Here is a 16,603-nt window from a genome sequence, read left to right on the forward strand (position 1 = left end):
TGGACCATACTGACCTCAGCCTCAGGGAAGCAGGGCTTGTTAGTTAGTTCTGTATCTTCACTCACTGGTCACCTGCAAATAGAGCTGCTCTAAGAGGAGGGTCTTGGTGTTGTTTTGGGGTTTGCCAAAGGAAGCAGGACTTAGCAAACGTGTTTGTGTTTGGGGAATAATGAGAAATATCGTGTGCTTGGAATATGGGATGCAGTGTGAGCCTGAGCTGCAGGAGGATGAGACAGAGCAGGTCATGGAGAGCCTGGACATACAGAACATGTGTCCTGAGGAATCAGTGAAGGGCTTTAAGAAGGTGGTAAAGTAATAGGTAACACATTGGCTAGGAAAGGGTAGACCAAATCCTAGCAAGTGGTCATTGACCATCAGGGTAATGACGTGTGGATATATGTACCTTCCATTAGAGGATAGAATGGACCAAGAAGACAGAGGTGTATGCCTAGCACGTAGCTTTAGCTATGTTAGTGTTTTAGGTATTCTGGTTGAACTGAGTTGTTGAGTCTCTGTGACAGCTTCAGTGACATTTTATGTCATTTACCTAATTCATATTTTTAAAAATTTGTTGTTAAAGATCTTAAGGTAATATTGACCTGAAAGAATGTATTTACTGTTAAAATCTGGGTCGTTTGTCATTTCCTTAAATAACCTTTGTGGTAATGCTGGAATAAACCTTTATTTGATGTCTGGGAAGTCACATCCCAGTGGAACCTATTTTATTTTGAGTTGTTTTTAATATGGACCTGTTAATATAGCATTTCCGATAAGTGACCTTATACGTGAAATCTGTGTTTAATTGCTGACGTTTTTGCAAGACTGGTAGAGCTGTGCTGTTCATTATAAGTCACAGATTTAAGAGCTGTCAGGGAAATATTTTATGATTTGATTTATGCATGGGGATCCAAGAAGGCAAGAAGTCCTCGAGTCTTTATGAGAATGTGAGCACACTTATTCCTACAATATTTTTGGCTTCTACCAGTCCTATTATATAATGAATAAACAATATCTTTTCTGAATTTTTCATCCAAAATATACTCCCTAGCTAGAACTTTACTTAGGAAAATATGACTTTCTAAGAGATCTTTAAGCCTGATAGTTTTAACCAAACAGCACAAAGTACATTTTACCTCTTTGGATATATTTTCATAAGGTTCCTCTTTAGTGTTCCTCCCACCCCTTATAAAAAGAACTTTTATTGGGTGTTTTATTGCATAAAGTATACATGTTCATTGTATAAAACTGGGAAATATAGATGAGCAAAAGGAAGAAAATAGGAAAGTGTTGTAATTCCATTATAATTAGAAAATAAAGAAGAATCAAAACTAAGAATGCACTTGCAATCCCATTACATGAGAGAAGCTGATGGGGACCTGTGAGGCTCTGCCAGGTGCTTCCAGCAGAATTAGTGTGTTCCCTGGAAAGTATGTGCCCTGGCATTCCTAACCGAGGTAGAAATTACTTCTGTCATCTCCTTGCTCTGGGTCCTTGTGTCTGGTGCTCTCAGTGACCGAGGGCTGATTCTGCCCAACCCTTCAGCCTCTCTCACGTGCTACTCACTGTCTTGCGGGCCTGATCCATGCTCATCTTCCCCGAGCCTTGAACTTTGCAAGCCCTTGGTATACGTTTGTGTGAGAAAATTAACAAATGGGTCCCGGTCTGTGAACGTCGGTCAAGAACGCGTATTCCTCATGGAATAACTTAGATAAAATCAAATATTTTTTGAAAAACAGAAGTGTAGCTCTGCTTGCAATGTAGAGAGGGGGAAAAAAGTAAAACGACTTCATTGAGATATCAAAAGAATGTTGTGGTCAAGTGAATCACAGCAGCAGCTGTATTCGATCTAAGATGTGAAATGCTAGCTACGAGTGATGATAGGTTGGCTGCTGCCCTTGACTGGATTTCTGGTCCACAAGGGCAGGGGAGGAGCATCCATGAGCAAAAGGCAGGCCTTGTCTGGGTCAGACAGGAAGGAGTTCTGCCCGGGCTCCCCCACACCTTGGACATGTCGTTCTGGAAGCTACAGTTGTTCAGCTATAAAATGGGGATTGGTAGTATCCACCTCAAGGGTTTGTTGAGAAGGTTAGAAAGAATGTAGGAAAAATATTGGCAAGGGGTGCTCACTCTGTACATACATGGTCGCCGCTTTGTGCAGGGCCAGATTCTTCAGTTCTTTCTCCATGCCCACTTCAGAGTCTGGCCCAGAACAGGGTCACTGAGTGATATGATGTTGGTTGACTCAGACTTGGGGGAAGAAGTCTATAGATAGGGTTCAGATAACAACTTACCTTATAAAATATTAATAACTTGGAGTTTAAATAATTACTTACGACAGCTCATGAGGATGTCTGAAAAGAAGGAATTGGGAATTAGTGGTACCCAACTTACAAACATAGAAGTTGCCTCTGCAGGGTGACCATCAGGTCAAACATGAGGCTGATATCAGTCAACCATATTTTATTGTCACTAGATTTCAGAGCTGGGGCTGGCCAAAGTGGGGCTGCTAAATACAATACCTCTTCTCTCAGGAGACTCACCACCAGCCCAAGAATATAGACCCCACCCTATGGTCCCTGATCCAGTTCCTCCTAACGGCTGGTTTCTTCCCACCCCACCACTCTTTCTGCCTCCCAACACTTGGTGATGGTGATTGGTTTTTATTTCATATTTTTATTGTAACATTAAACTGTGTTCACCGATTCCAAGTCTGATTAGTTGGCTGCTTACTTGGCATGAGGGTCCACTTACTATTTTCAAAAAGCAGAAATGTGCACATGGAATTCTGTATGATTAGGGAGCTGTGTCCAGATTAGGGAGCTGTGTCCAGCATGTTTATCAGGGACTTGGGTGGAGCATGGGAGCTGCACAGCTGAGCAAAGTGGCTTGTAGATGGGGTGACAGGATCAGGGTGCAAACAGATCTCAGCAGGCTGGTATTCTGGGCCAAAACCAACAAGAGGAAATTCAGCAGTGAATAATGTTAAGCCTTGCTTAAGTAAAAATGCAAGAGAGCTGGCTCTCCTGTCATTGTTTGGAAAAAGACATTATTTTGAAGAAAGATACCTTATGATTATTGAGACATTTGCTTATTACATTTACTGAGATGCTGTGTGATTCATTCTATAGATGGCATTTTATTTAAATCCTGTTGGAGTAAAAATGTCATCTCCATTTTATAGATGAGTTTTAGAAAGGTTAAGAAACTTATCCAGAGTCACACAACTTTTAACCATTATGTGATACTGCCTCCATCATGAAATCCAATAAATGGTGTGACTAAAAAGGTAGGAAGGGAGGAAGGAAGGAAGGAAGGTAGGAAGGGAGGAAGGAAGGAAGGTAGGAAGGAAGGGAGGAAGGAAGGAAGAAGGGAGGAAGAGAAGAGGAGGGAAGAAGGAGAGATGGACACTTAGATTTCATCAAAAGAAACCTGGGTAATAGGGACACTATGTAGTCTGTATTATTCTCAGATACACTGTTATGTCCTGGATGCTACATTTTAAAATAAAAAATGTGCAGACTGCAGAGTGCGCAGAGAGAGGAGATATTCGTGAGAGAGCTGGGACAACTGAAGGTACCAGATCGTTTGAGAAGGCTTGAAAAGGTTTCTTCCGTAGAAGAGGACGGAGACTCACTGTCCACTGCTCTAGAAGATGTAAGTTCAGGGAAGCAGGTTCTGTGTGGCTATAAAGAAGAATACACAAATACAAATGTTCAGAAATGACCCTGGGGACTCTTTGCTCAGCTCCAATGAGATTTTTTTTTTTTCTGAATGTTTGTGTTATCATCATGCTGCTGGCATCAAAGGGGAGAGATGAGAACTGGGTAGAAATTGGAGATATTATTGCTACTCTTTGGAAGACGAAGAATGATGAGAATGGCAGGAAGACTGGCTGGTAGGAAATAGCAGTGGGGTTTCAAAGCAAAATCTGACCATCTTCATGGCCAAGGAGAGGAGAAAAACTCAAGGAACCCTCTTGAGATGTCAGTTTCTCTCTGTTTTCTTAGGGGAAAAATATCTTACTGATTCAACCAAAGAAACCAAATGTCTGCATTTATAACTTGCCTATTTTAGTTATTTTAGAATAAAGCTTCTTTTTTTTTTTTTTGTAAGTAAAGGTGGAGAAGTTATGGAAAGAAACCTGACTCTAACTATAAACTGGACAGATGGGATAGTGGGAATAAAAACAAATTAAAACAATATTGCAAAGAACTCTCAACTTTCATTTTAAACTATATATGATGATGTTTTTCAACTTTTCACATTCAACCTATCAGTATATCGAGTGACAAAATGAAAAATCAGTTTCAGCTGTGTGTATTTTAAACGTTTACTGAAATGATTTGGACTCACCAACCTAAAAGCCCAGATGAGTGTATTAAACTGCTTATTGTATTTTTTATGAATTCAAACTTTATTTTATATTACATTATAGACAGGACACAGTTCTGTTTGGTGACGTTTAGTGTAGAAAATCGAACTGAACAGTGGTCTAATTAGAACAGTAAATAGTATGGGTTTAATTGGCCCTTATTCCCGATGACAGACTTGATCAGTTGCCAGGTATTTATTCTTTCCTTTCACTTGACTGTTGCTGAAATATTGCCTCTAGTAGGGCTGCTTACTGTGCTATAAATAGGTAGCTTGGTAAGAAGCCAGGAAACCCACCGACCGGTGAGATGTGGATGAAAATTATTGGAAAATCTCCTCCTTGCTTCCAGTCATTATTTATTCATTTCACATTTGAAGGTCCTTTCTACAGATCCCTCTCTTAATTTAAGTTTTTTTTTTTTTTTTTGGTTGGATGAGGTAACTTGGCCTAAGGGCTTAAGGAAATCTGTGCAATATCTAGTTGAGTCCCATGCTTCGGTTTATTAGTATGTCAGGGTTTCCTTCATAAACTCTCCTGGTTTCCAACTTAGAACTCACCTATTAAGTCCTGTCTGACTTGAGCTTTTCTGTATGTCAACAGGATATGGTTTTGTTTGTTTCCTTGCTTGTTTTCAATTAAAATATTAAAGTGTTGGCTTAAAAAAAAAACTTAAAATTCAGAGACAAAAGAACAAAAGAATTTTAAATTTCGTAGCACCTGGAAGTAGCCACTGCTAACATTTTAATTAACCTCTTACTCATTTCCCTAGGCATGTACACATTTACCTGTATTAAATATGATATAGGCTTACATTCTTCTCTAAAGATTGCCTTTTACCCTCAAAGGTTTTTTTTGGCTGCATTGGGTCTTTGTTGCTGTGCGCGGGCTTTCTCTAGTTGCGGTGAGAGGGCTACTCTTTGTTGCGGCTTCAGTAATTGTGGCACGTGGGATCAGTAGTTGTGGCTCTCAGGCTCTAGAGCGCAGCCTCAGTAGGTGTGGCGCACGGGCTGAGTTACTCCGCGGCATGTGGGATCTTCCCGGACCAGGGCTCGAACCCGTGTCCCCTGCATTGGCAGGCGGATTCTTAACCACTGTGCCACCAGGGAAGCCCCCTCAAAGTATGTTTTAAAAGAAATTTCAAAATCCATAAAAGTTCAGATAAAACTAACATCTATTATAGCACCACCTGGCTTCATCGAGTTGAACTTTTTGTCATAGTTGCTTCAGATCTTTTGGGGGAGGGCTGGGAGGGGAATAAAACGTTCTGTTGGCATTTCTTTTGTGTCCTTCCCCAACAGGGTGCATGCCGAGTCATGCTCCCTCCATCCTTAGAGGCAATTTGGTGGGTTTTCTTCCAGCCCACATACTTGTACTACAGCATTTTCGTGTGGATGTTCATATACTTACTCCTTTATCTATAGGTGAAGAGAGAGAAAATGCTATGTGTGTTTTTATTTTAATGTAATTCAACCTATCAGTCTTTTGCTTTAGGGTTTTCTCCCTTTGTTGACACATCTAGGACACTCTTTGCTACATCAAGCCTGTAGGACTTTTAATCTATAGCTTTTTTAGTATTTTATGGGTTCAGCATTCAAAATATTAATTTCTGGAATATATCTGAATTCATTTTGGTGTCTTTTGTGAAGAAGTTGTCTATTATTTTCTTTGAAACCATGCATCACACCGACTTGTGGTTCTCTGTGATGTCCTTATACTTGGGTCTGTTTCTGGACTCTTCTCTGTCTTACCTTAATAGATCTGAATGCCTATTGCTATGCCAATTCTATACTGTTTGAATTGAGGTAATTTCCCTCTAATTTTCCTTCTTGTACAGTTTTTTCTTGGCTCTTGTAGACATTTACTCCACCAGATGAACTTTAGAATCATTTTGTTAGGGTCTAAAAAAAAATCCCCTTTGGGATTTTGATTGGAGTTATCATAAATTTATAGATTAATTTGGAGAGAATTAACATTTTACAGTATTGACTCCATCTGTTTAGGACTACGTGTTTCTCCATTTATTCGAGTCTCCTTTAGGCCTCTTTGTAATGTTTTGTACATCTTTTCTTTTCATATCTAAATCTATCTATATATTTAAAATTTTTTAACTACCCCTGTTCTCTTTTCTTTAGAGTATCTTGATATAAGTCAATGGTGGCAAGTTCAGAAGACAAATTAATACAAACAGCATTCATAATTGAACTTTCTCTATTTTCTTGGACCCTGAAGCTTTATCTACTTTGTTTTCTTGGGGTGAAGCCTCTCTCAGGAGGTTCCACAAATCCTCCTGCAAAATGGTTTCTTTAGAGTAAGCACCAGTCTATATGACAAACAATGGAGAGAATTTCTTAGGTACAAGCTGGGACCCTGCTATGTAAGTTACAAAAACAAAATAATAGTAATGAATATTATTTATATTTAGCCAATTTATTTAAATTTTGGAATGATAAAATTTCAACTTTAAAACTGAGCTTGGAAGCCATCTGGATAAAACCTTCATAAGATGGAAAGGTACTCATGTGTCACGAGTTTCCATATAAAACTATCTTGTGTGTGTGTGTGTGTTTTAATGTAGCCATTCCAAAACAATGCATTTTTAGGCAACTTTAGTCTTTGTGAACAGCTTAGAGTAAGACTCTGGAAAAACTGGGAAAGCTTTTGGGATATTTCTAGCATTTTGTCGATAATTTATTGCATTTTTTTCACTTTACAGACTGCAAGAAACACTCGTTTGGATGAAGACAAAGATAGCAACTGGGATGCTTGGGGTGACTGGAGTGACTGCTCCCGGACTTGTGGGGGAGGAGCGTCCTATTCTCTGCGGAGATGTTTGACTGGAAGGTAAGTGGTGGCTTTTCCTGTTCTTCTCTGTGGGGTGTCAGCACCTTTGGATGGGTGAGGTTGGGAAGACAACTGGGCTTCTTGGCTTTGGAAGGTACCATGATGGTGGTGTAAGTTACCAAGTTACCATATTTAAATAGTAATGGCCGCATTTTCATGAGTGTGGCCATACCCCTCCACATGAGACTCCCAGCTTGCAGCAGCTGGGGCACTCCACACTTTGGGCTTTAAGGGAGGGGAGGCCGGCATGATAAGTCACTGACCCAAAGTTGTTGAGACCTGGGGTAAGAGGTCAAGTCTTCTGTGTTCCACCCTTGAGTTGTTGCCATTTTAATCACTTTCGGTTCACTTTCTCTGAGCAACCCATTGATTAAGAAGGTAACGCAAGGTCTGTGCTCCCAGCTTAGAAATGTTTATGTTAAGCAACATTTGTTAAAATGTAAGATCAGCTTCTTAAAAAATAAATGTACATTGTAAGGAACCCACAGTTATCATTGCTCTTGAGACAATTTGAGGTAATTCTTCAAGGGGTAGTGTCAATCCCAGCCAAGGATTTTTACCTGAGCTCTCAGGTAAGACAGAACCCCAAGTGGATGGAACCGGATGTGCTGGTTCTGGACAAAAGAAGACTCCAAGATCATGGCAGCCAACTTCAGTTTGGGGATGTTGTCCAGTGAAAGAGGGAATGGCCGTTCCCTGAATGTGTAAGGTATAGAGCAGAAATGCTCTGGATTCCATCAAGGTCGCTATTTTATGGCATATTAAAGAGTGACCATGTACATTCTCATTTTTCCTTGAGACAGCACAGAGCAGGGCAGATGTGAGACTGTAGACATGGCCTTTGAGAAGGAGGTCTCTGAGTCCACTCCAAGAAAGCATGGGAAGGCTTCTGGAGTTAGTGTTGGTGTCATTATCTTAGGGCAAGTTCTGACTCAGAGCTTGGAACCCTAAGTAAATGGTTGCAGAATTGAGTCCGGGGATTAGTCTCGCAATGACAAAGTGGTATAGCTGCTTCTTCTGTGTTACCTTGGTGAGGAAATAAAGGCCCTCTAAGTGTGTCATACCGTATGGATGTTGCATTGTACTGGGATGTATTTATCCTGGTGAGGTTTGTAATAGGGGGCCTTTGTTCCTGTGGGCAAGGGTCAGGGAGGGCCTTCTTAGGTAGGGAGCAAGTTCTTACCCACTGCTGGTCAGTCATTTGAGGGAGAAGTTTCCAGCATGGAGACTGGCATGGAAGGTGGGATTTTGGCATCTCAGTCCAAATCTGAGGGATCTGAATAATTTGCAAAGAATGGTAGGGTTCAGGTGGGAAAAGAGTGGGGTTTATTTGTGTTTGTCTTTTCTTTATGGTATGTACCTCCTCAGTCACCAACTAAATATAAAAGCCAAACCCCTTATATTAGAGCATTTTATGATTCCTTGACATTCATCCCTCATGCCCTGCCCTCAAAATATAAAAATCCATATCCTGTGATAAATGGCAAGGTAATTATCAGGAGTAATAGAAGGGATGAGACTACTTAAGCTCAAAATTTTGAGCTCAGTCAAGGTTCTATTTGAATCACCGGTATAAATGGTCCTTATTCAGCATCAAGCATCACTTAAACAACAGAAATTCCATAAATTCTACTTATCCACTGGCAAAAGAGATAAAGGCAAAATTTTTAAAAAGGTGGTATGTACTTGTATCTGTTAAAAGGATTTAGAGGAATATATCAATATTAAGGACCATGAATGGCCACTTTCATCTTGTTGTCATACAACCAAAATGCTTCCATGTCTGTTATTTTATTAATTTAAAAACTTACTTTGATTTTGCCTAGAATATGACTTTGCCAAGTGATCTATCTCAGTGTGTGTGTGCATTTGTGTCTTCTGTTTCCTAACCGGGTTTGGCTGCTACTGAAAAGCCCCTGGGGTAGGAAGGGCTACTGCTCAGCCCCTTCTACTTACTCAGAAAAGGAGATTTGGGCAAGAGGAAAGGAGAAGGAGGAGGGGAGTTCTGCCTTGATTTTAGTGACCAGGTATTGACGTTCTCTGGTTTAGTAGGTGTTTAAAGCCAGCTTCATCTATCGTGAGCACTTTGATGGATTTTTCTGAGACAGTGTCTCCTCCTTCCCCCCAGTCCCTTGGGATCCTTGCCTGCAATTCGCTTGAGATGTGGTATTCGCAATCCTCTGACTTGGTAACATTGCTCTTTCCTAATCTTGGACACCTAGGCATACTCCCAGCTTCTTCCTGTTTATGTCTACTCACCCCCTCAGCGGCTGTCTTGGTATGTTCGTTCCTAAGACAACCCCATGCTGGCTCTCTTGCATGCGGCCCACATCTGGTTCACTGGGAACCCTCCTGTGAACTTTGCTAAACAAACTCTCCAGTTCTAGGAGCCAATGCAGCAACACCTGCTCTGCTTACACAGGCCACTGCAGCTGAGCTCTCAGCCCTTAAATTTCTCAGGTGTGAGTTAGACACCAACCAACTGCAAGAGGCACGTGTCAGCTGGTGTCCCTAAAATTTCTTCCTCTCAATTGGGGGTTCGCAGATTGAAGCCCTCATCCCTTCTCTTTCTGTTGGAGCAGGATGAGGGGGTAGGATCATAGCATAGATTTCTCAAAGAAATCTTCAGAAATCCTTATACTATCTATGTCTCCAGCTCCAAGATGCTTTTTATGCCTTGGTGTGGGTAAGGAGTTTAACAACTGTGAGTTAAACTAACACAGAGCCTGTCCTCATGGTTCTTATAATCTAGGGGGACAAACAGTAAACAAGTATGTAATCAAATTATGTGTAATTAAAATTTGTGTCAAGGGGGTAGATAACACCTATCTAGGGAAGTCCTTTGTGCCGAGGGTCTATGCTGAGACCCAACTGCTGAGAGGAAGTCAATTATATTAAGGGTGGAGGGTTATGGGACATAAAATCCAGATAGTGAGGCCAGCATAGGTAAAGGTGCTAGAGCAGGAAATGAAAAGCAGCTTTTATGCCTAAAAGACAATAGACAGGGGAGAAAGCAGAATGGGCCAACGTTGAAGAAGAAGGTAAAGAATCTGGATTTCAAATACTAGTAAATTGTTCCAAAAAAGCATATTTGGAACTAATATAGGTTGTCAGTTTTTTATTTGGTCAAATAAAGACAAAAAGTAAAAACAAACAAACAAAAACTCACCTATGGTCTACCATCACAGACTTTTCAGGAAAGAATTACGATCAGAATCTTTTCATTTTAATATTAAAAAGTAGGACATAATCTTAGATTGAAAGACCTGCCTTTAAATTGAATTCATGTAGCTTTATAAAAATTTACTTTTTTGCCCTTACTTGTCTCACTCCACTTTGGACCATACTTTAGATGTAATAAAAACTATTACAGATATTAACAATCTAATGATGGGTAGTTGGGAACCAGAAATTGAGGAGTAAAACATAATCATGGACTTAGAACTTGAGACTGCAAGATCCCTGCAAATAAGCGATATGCAGAAAAATGACTTTATCTGAGCCACATTTTTCATCCTAGTATTCACCAGGTTTTAAGCAGTAAGAGGCAGAAAAGCCAAGCAGAAAGCAGCTGCTAAGAGGCTGAGAAATTAAGCAGATTTACTGGCAGTTTCATAGTCAGTTTCAAATTTGAGTTCAAAGCCCTGGTAAACATCTCAGGTGATCAGTTTGTATCCATGAAGGACTATACCCTAGGAGAAAGGGAAAACCAATCCTAAATAGACTAGATATTACAAAGACTGAAACCTAGTCTTGAATTAGCTCAACCCTAATTTGAGTAATAAAATTTGTTGTTATTCCAACCTTCTCCAAGAAGCTTTAAAAAAGACACCCTGGAGGAAGATGACACCAACCAGAGATTATACAAGTTTTTATAGATCATGCCAATGATTCAATAAAACATTGCCAATCTTACCATGATACAAGAGCAAGAGGAAAAACAGATTATAGAAACAGGTACTAGAGTTATTGGACCTGTGTGTTAACAAAACAAAACAAAAACCCTGTAATAAATATTTACAGGATTTCACCAGAGAACTGGAATCCATAAAATTGAATCATATGGGAATTTGAGAATAGAAGCAAGTGATAACTAAAATTATGAAATAAATAGTTGGCCATAATAGCAGATTAGAAATAGTAGAAGAGAGTATAGGTTTGTAGAAATGTCCAGGCTAAACTATAGGGTGGGGGGAAAACACAGAACATAGAATAAGGGATATATGGAACAAGATGAAAAGGTCTAAACCATGTATAATTGGAGTCCTGAAAGGAAAAGAGAGATAGAGAATAGGGTAGAAGTACTATTTGAAGTGATAGTAACCAAAAATTTCCCCAAATTTCCAAAAGTTATTGCTGTAAAGATATCAATCCACAAATTCAAGAAACTCTGCATACCCTAAAGAGAATAAATATGCATAAACACATTATGGTAAAATCTTAAAAGAAGCCAGAGAGAAAAGACACATTACCATCAAAGGAGAAAAGATGATGTTGACTGCTAACTTCACATTAGAAGATAATGAAATTACCTAACATCTTGAAAGAAAATAACTATTACAATGGAATCCTCTATCTAGCAAAAATATCCTTCGAGTGTGAAGGTGAAATAAAGATGTTTTGAGACAAACAAAAACTGAGATAATTCTTTACTATCTGGCTTGTGCTAAAAGAATTGCTAAAGGGAGTTATCCAGGTAGAAGGAAAATGATCCTATAGGATCATTATTAAAGAAATAAGAACAATTTTTAAAAAATCTACTAATCTACTAATATGTTTATATGTATAATTACTTGCATGTATGTGTATATGTGTGTGTGTGTGTGTGTGTGTGTGTGTGTGTGTTTATCTCCAAATATCAGGGATCTAGTCCTTTGTTAATTGAGTTCTCACTCTCCATGGGAAAAATGCCTTTCTTCTGTTTGGGTAAGAACCATTGCTTTAAATCTATTGCAGCTTTGTATCAATATGGAGAATGAATAGAAGCTGCAGTGGAAGGCATTTGTGGGAAGGAACATTGCCTTTCTGCTAATGAATTTTTGCGGCTTTCCTTTATTTGGAGATAGTCTCTGCAGTACCTACATTTCCCTTATCCCTTCCAGAGTACCCCAGCCCATACAGGCACTGAGTGTTTCACAGGGCCCCCTATCCAGTTGGATCTTATATGCGTCTACATTTTTGTCTTATACTAGCCACTCCCACGGCGTTGATTGCCAGGAGTTCTGGCTACATCATCTGTCAATTTGATTTAGTGAGTATTGGTGCGTTCTCCCGTGGATCCGTTCCACTTACTTCAAAGGCAGCCTTCTCTTTTGTGTACAGTGAATAGTATATTTGTATGCCATCCTTTAATTTAGTCTTGTTCACATGCATGGTGAAGTTTCTGGCTTGTGTATAGCCTGTATGAATTTCCAGCTATGATGGAGAGTTGTTGACCTACTAGTATACTTTGTTGGTCATTTCACTAGGCATTTATAAGGGGGAAAGAGCTCAATATATGTGCTTGACTTACCATCACTATTTAAAATCTTTCATTCTCTCTTTTCTTTTATTTATTTATTTATTTTTTGCTGAAATTTTACCTCTGGTAATTTGGAAATATATATATATATCTGTTTTTATATTACTGATGATTAAATTTAAGATGTTTGAAAGCCATACTTTAATAATTGCTTTATAACTGTCATTGCCAATAATAAAATGCTAGTTTCTTTTGATTTCTGTTTGTAAGCTGATGTGTATTTTATGCTTTTCTTCTTCATTCCTACTCTTTGTTATTATAATCTGGGATCTTATACTCAGTTTCTTGGCACCATTTATTCCCTTTATATCTTTTCTTTCATAATCATATTTCAAACTATCATTGAAACTTGTGTTTGTGTGCATACATTATTTCAGTGTTCATTGTCAGTATTTTCAGTTCTTAATTCCGAATCATCACTTTGTTTGCAGGGATATGTTTTGAGCTGTGCTTCTGGAATTTTAATGCACATATGAATCACCTAGGGATCTTGTTGAAATATAAACTTTGATTCAGTAGGTCTGGAGTGGGATCCAAGATCTTTCATTTCTAACGAATCCCCAGGTAATGTCAATGCTGCTTGTCCATGGACCACACTTCAAGCAGCAAGACTTTATAGCCTTCTTAATTTCAGGAAAAAGTTGTGGGTCTTATACTTTATGAGTCCTTATATAATATATCTGAAAATGTCTTTCTCTTGACTTTACACATAAACAGTGAATGGCTTATTTGGGTATAAAATTCCCGAGACACAAATTTTCCCTCTCAAGACTCAGAAGTTCTTTTTCCATAAAGTTTGATATACAGTGTTGCTCCCAGACCTCTCAAGCTGGCTTAATTTGTTTGTCTTCTTTGGTAGATAACCTATTTGTTCTGACTGGCTGCCTACAGAAGGCTGTATTTTTCCCTTAGGAGTTTTACAATGTTGCATCTAGCTATCAGTCTCTTTTCATTTATTTTTCCTTGGCACATGGTGGCCACTTTTGTTGTACAGATTTAAATCTTTCTTTATTGTAGGAAAAATTTTCTTCTCTTGTAACATTTACTGTTGGTTCTTGCCTCTTTATTCTGTCCTCTTCTCCATGAACACTTGTTATTTCTGTTTGTCTTCTACTTTTACTCTAGTCACTTTCATCTGTTGTTTATTTTCCTGTGTGTTTAAGAGTGCTTTTCAAGATCCTTGCCACTTGAATTTTTCTCTGATTTATTTTCTAATGTTTCAAAGTGCTGCTATGGTGTATTTGTTACCTTACCTTCTTTCCTTCATTTTAAACCTGGCCCTTCTTTGTGCACCTATTGTCTTAATCATCTGCATCTTATCACGTATACTTTTGTGTCTTTTTTTAGTGTGGTATCTGGTTAATTCTCACTTATTCTTCAAGGTCATCCTCATTTAGGAAACCTATCTTGACATCTTGGTCTAAATTTGATGTTCCTCTTTTGTGCTTCCTCTTATTATACTCCTTTTAGGGAAGGGACATTTACTTCACCACTCTAAGGTCTAACATCTAACATATGATTAGGACCCACACATTATTAATTGAATGAGTAAATAAGTGAATGTGTGCTCACCTGTCACTTCACATCTTTTGCCAATGCTCTTATTTCGGCCTAAAGCATCCTTTTTCTCCTTTTGGTTGTTAACAACACGTAGTTGAACTTGGAAAGTCCTTTGAATCTCCATTTCTTCCTTAAAGCATTTGTTGGCAGTTTTTACCATTTACTAGGTTAGGTGCAGTTCTTCTGTGTTTCTGTAAACATACTTTTATCAGAGTGTTTATTTCATTGTGTTGTTTTGTTATTTTTCTATTTCCACAGTTGAAAAAACAATTTAGGTGGCATAGGTGGTGTCTTTCTTCTCTTTATTCTGTGTCCAACATTACTACTGATGTTTAGAGGAAATTTAGTATATTTTATTCCATAAATAAATAGACGAATGAATTAATAAATGCCAAGACTGATAAAAAAGCCTGCTTGACTATAGTATGGGTCTGTGGGATAGGTAAGAATGCATAATTTTGTGGAGAATATAGACTTTTGATGAAGATTTTTTTTTAATTTTAATTTTTGTTGATTAGTTTTTAAAAGATGTTTATGTATATATTATTCCGATATTAGACTTACTGTTTTCCTCTCTTTGCCCATTTGCCCTACTTTCTGGGAGATTTGCCTAAACTTATTTTCCAATTCTGTAAGTATTTTATCTCTCTCTTTTTTCCTCTTTCTCTATTTTCTTCTTATATATTTTTTGTTCCTTGAATTATTTTTTTTAACAAAAACAGTCTGTCCCTGATTCTCAGATGAAGCATCTTCTCTTTTATCTCTGAGCATATAAAAAGACTTTTGTGGGGCAGGGTTGGGGGGAGTTTTCTTTTCCCTGCATAGTCTCAATTCTTTCCAAATTACTGTATTCTGTTTTGTTTTTGTCACTATCTTTCATGTAGAGACCTTTCTAAGATTTCTGGTGATCCTTATTTTGTTTTGTTTTGTCTTGTTTTGTTGTTGTTGATGTTTAAGGAAAAGAGTTGCCAGCTTAATTTTAAGGAGATGTGGCTGGTCTATCTGATTGCCTGATGATGGTTTTAGGTATTTTATTTTGGGCTTCTCTGATTTCTCAGACAAAGATCCTCTGATTCCAGTATTCTGGGAACCAAGTGGGGAAGAAAGCTGGGCTCAAATTGATTTATAGGTTTATTTCACTCAAAATTCTAGCAAGGTTTTTTTATGTAGATTAAACAAGATTATTCTAAAATTTATATGGAAAGGCAAAGCCACAGAATACCTAAAACAATTCTGAAAAAAAATAGAGTAGAAGGAATCAGTCTACCTGTTATCAAGACTTATACAGCTACAGTAATCACAACTGTGGTATTGGTGGTAATGGCACCTAGATCAATGGGAGAAAATATTTGTAAACCACATATCTGATAAAGGACTAGGATCTATATTAAGGACTTTAAAAAATTAACAATTAAAAAAACCCAATCCAATTAGAAAATGAATAAAAGACCTGAACAGATATTTCACCAAAGAGGATACACAGATGTCAAATAAGTACATGAAAATGTGCTTATTGGGCTTCCCTGGTGGTGCAGTGGTTGAGAGTCTGCCTGCCGATGCAGGGGACACGGGTTCGTGCCCCGGTCCGGGAAGATCCAGCATGCTGCGGAGCGGCTGGGCCTGTGAGCCATGGCCGCTGAGCCTGCGTGTCCGGAGCCTGTGCTCTGCAACGGGAGAGGCCACAGCAGTGAGAGGCCCGCGTACCACAAAACAAACAAATAAACAACCAAAAAAATGTGCTTATTATCACTAGCTGTTAGGGAAATGCAAATTAAAGCCACAATCAGACATTTATTACATACCTGTCAGAATACCTTTTTTTTTTTTTTAAGTGACAACATGAAATGCTGGCAAGAATGCAGAGAAACTGGATCACTCATACACTGGTGGTGAGAATGTAAAATAGTACAGCCACAGGCAGTTTCTTAAAAAAATAAACATGCAACTACCATACAACCCAGCAGTTGTATTCCTGGGCATTTATCCCAGAGAAATGAAGACTTGTTTTCCCATGAAAACCTGAATGTTTTTAGCAGCTTTACTCATAATATCCCAAAAATGGAAACAACCCAGATGCCCTTTAGTGGGTGACTAGTTAAACAAACTATAGTATATCCATACCATGGACTACTACACAGCAGTAAAAAGAAATGAACCACTGATACAGGCCATGACCTGGACGAATCTCCAAGAACTATGCTGAGGTACAAAAAGCCATTCTCCAAAGGTTACATACCATATGATCCCATTTATATAATATTATTAAAATGGCAAAAATTATAGAAATGGAGAACAGATCAGTAATTTCC

General features: G+C 38.5%; 1 protein-coding gene across 1 annotated transcript in view; it reads left to right on the top strand.

Annotated features, from left to right (window-relative positions):
- The window catches only part of ADAMTSL3 (ADAMTS like 3), a 368,709-nt gene that overhangs the window by 115,525 nt on the left and 236,581 nt on the right, over window positions 1-16,603 (top strand). Inside the window, 1 exon segment of the mRNA XM_065871391.1 lies at window positions 7,086-7,213. Within this exon segment, the coding sequence (XP_065727463.1) occupies window positions 7,086-7,213 (128 nt within the window).

Source organism: Phocoena phocoena, chromosome 2, assembly GCF_963924675.1.
Source record: "Phocoena phocoena chromosome 2, mPhoPho1.1, whole genome shotgun sequence".
Classification (NCBI taxonomy): domain Eukaryota; kingdom Metazoa; phylum Chordata; class Mammalia; order Artiodactyla; family Phocoenidae; genus Phocoena; species Phocoena phocoena.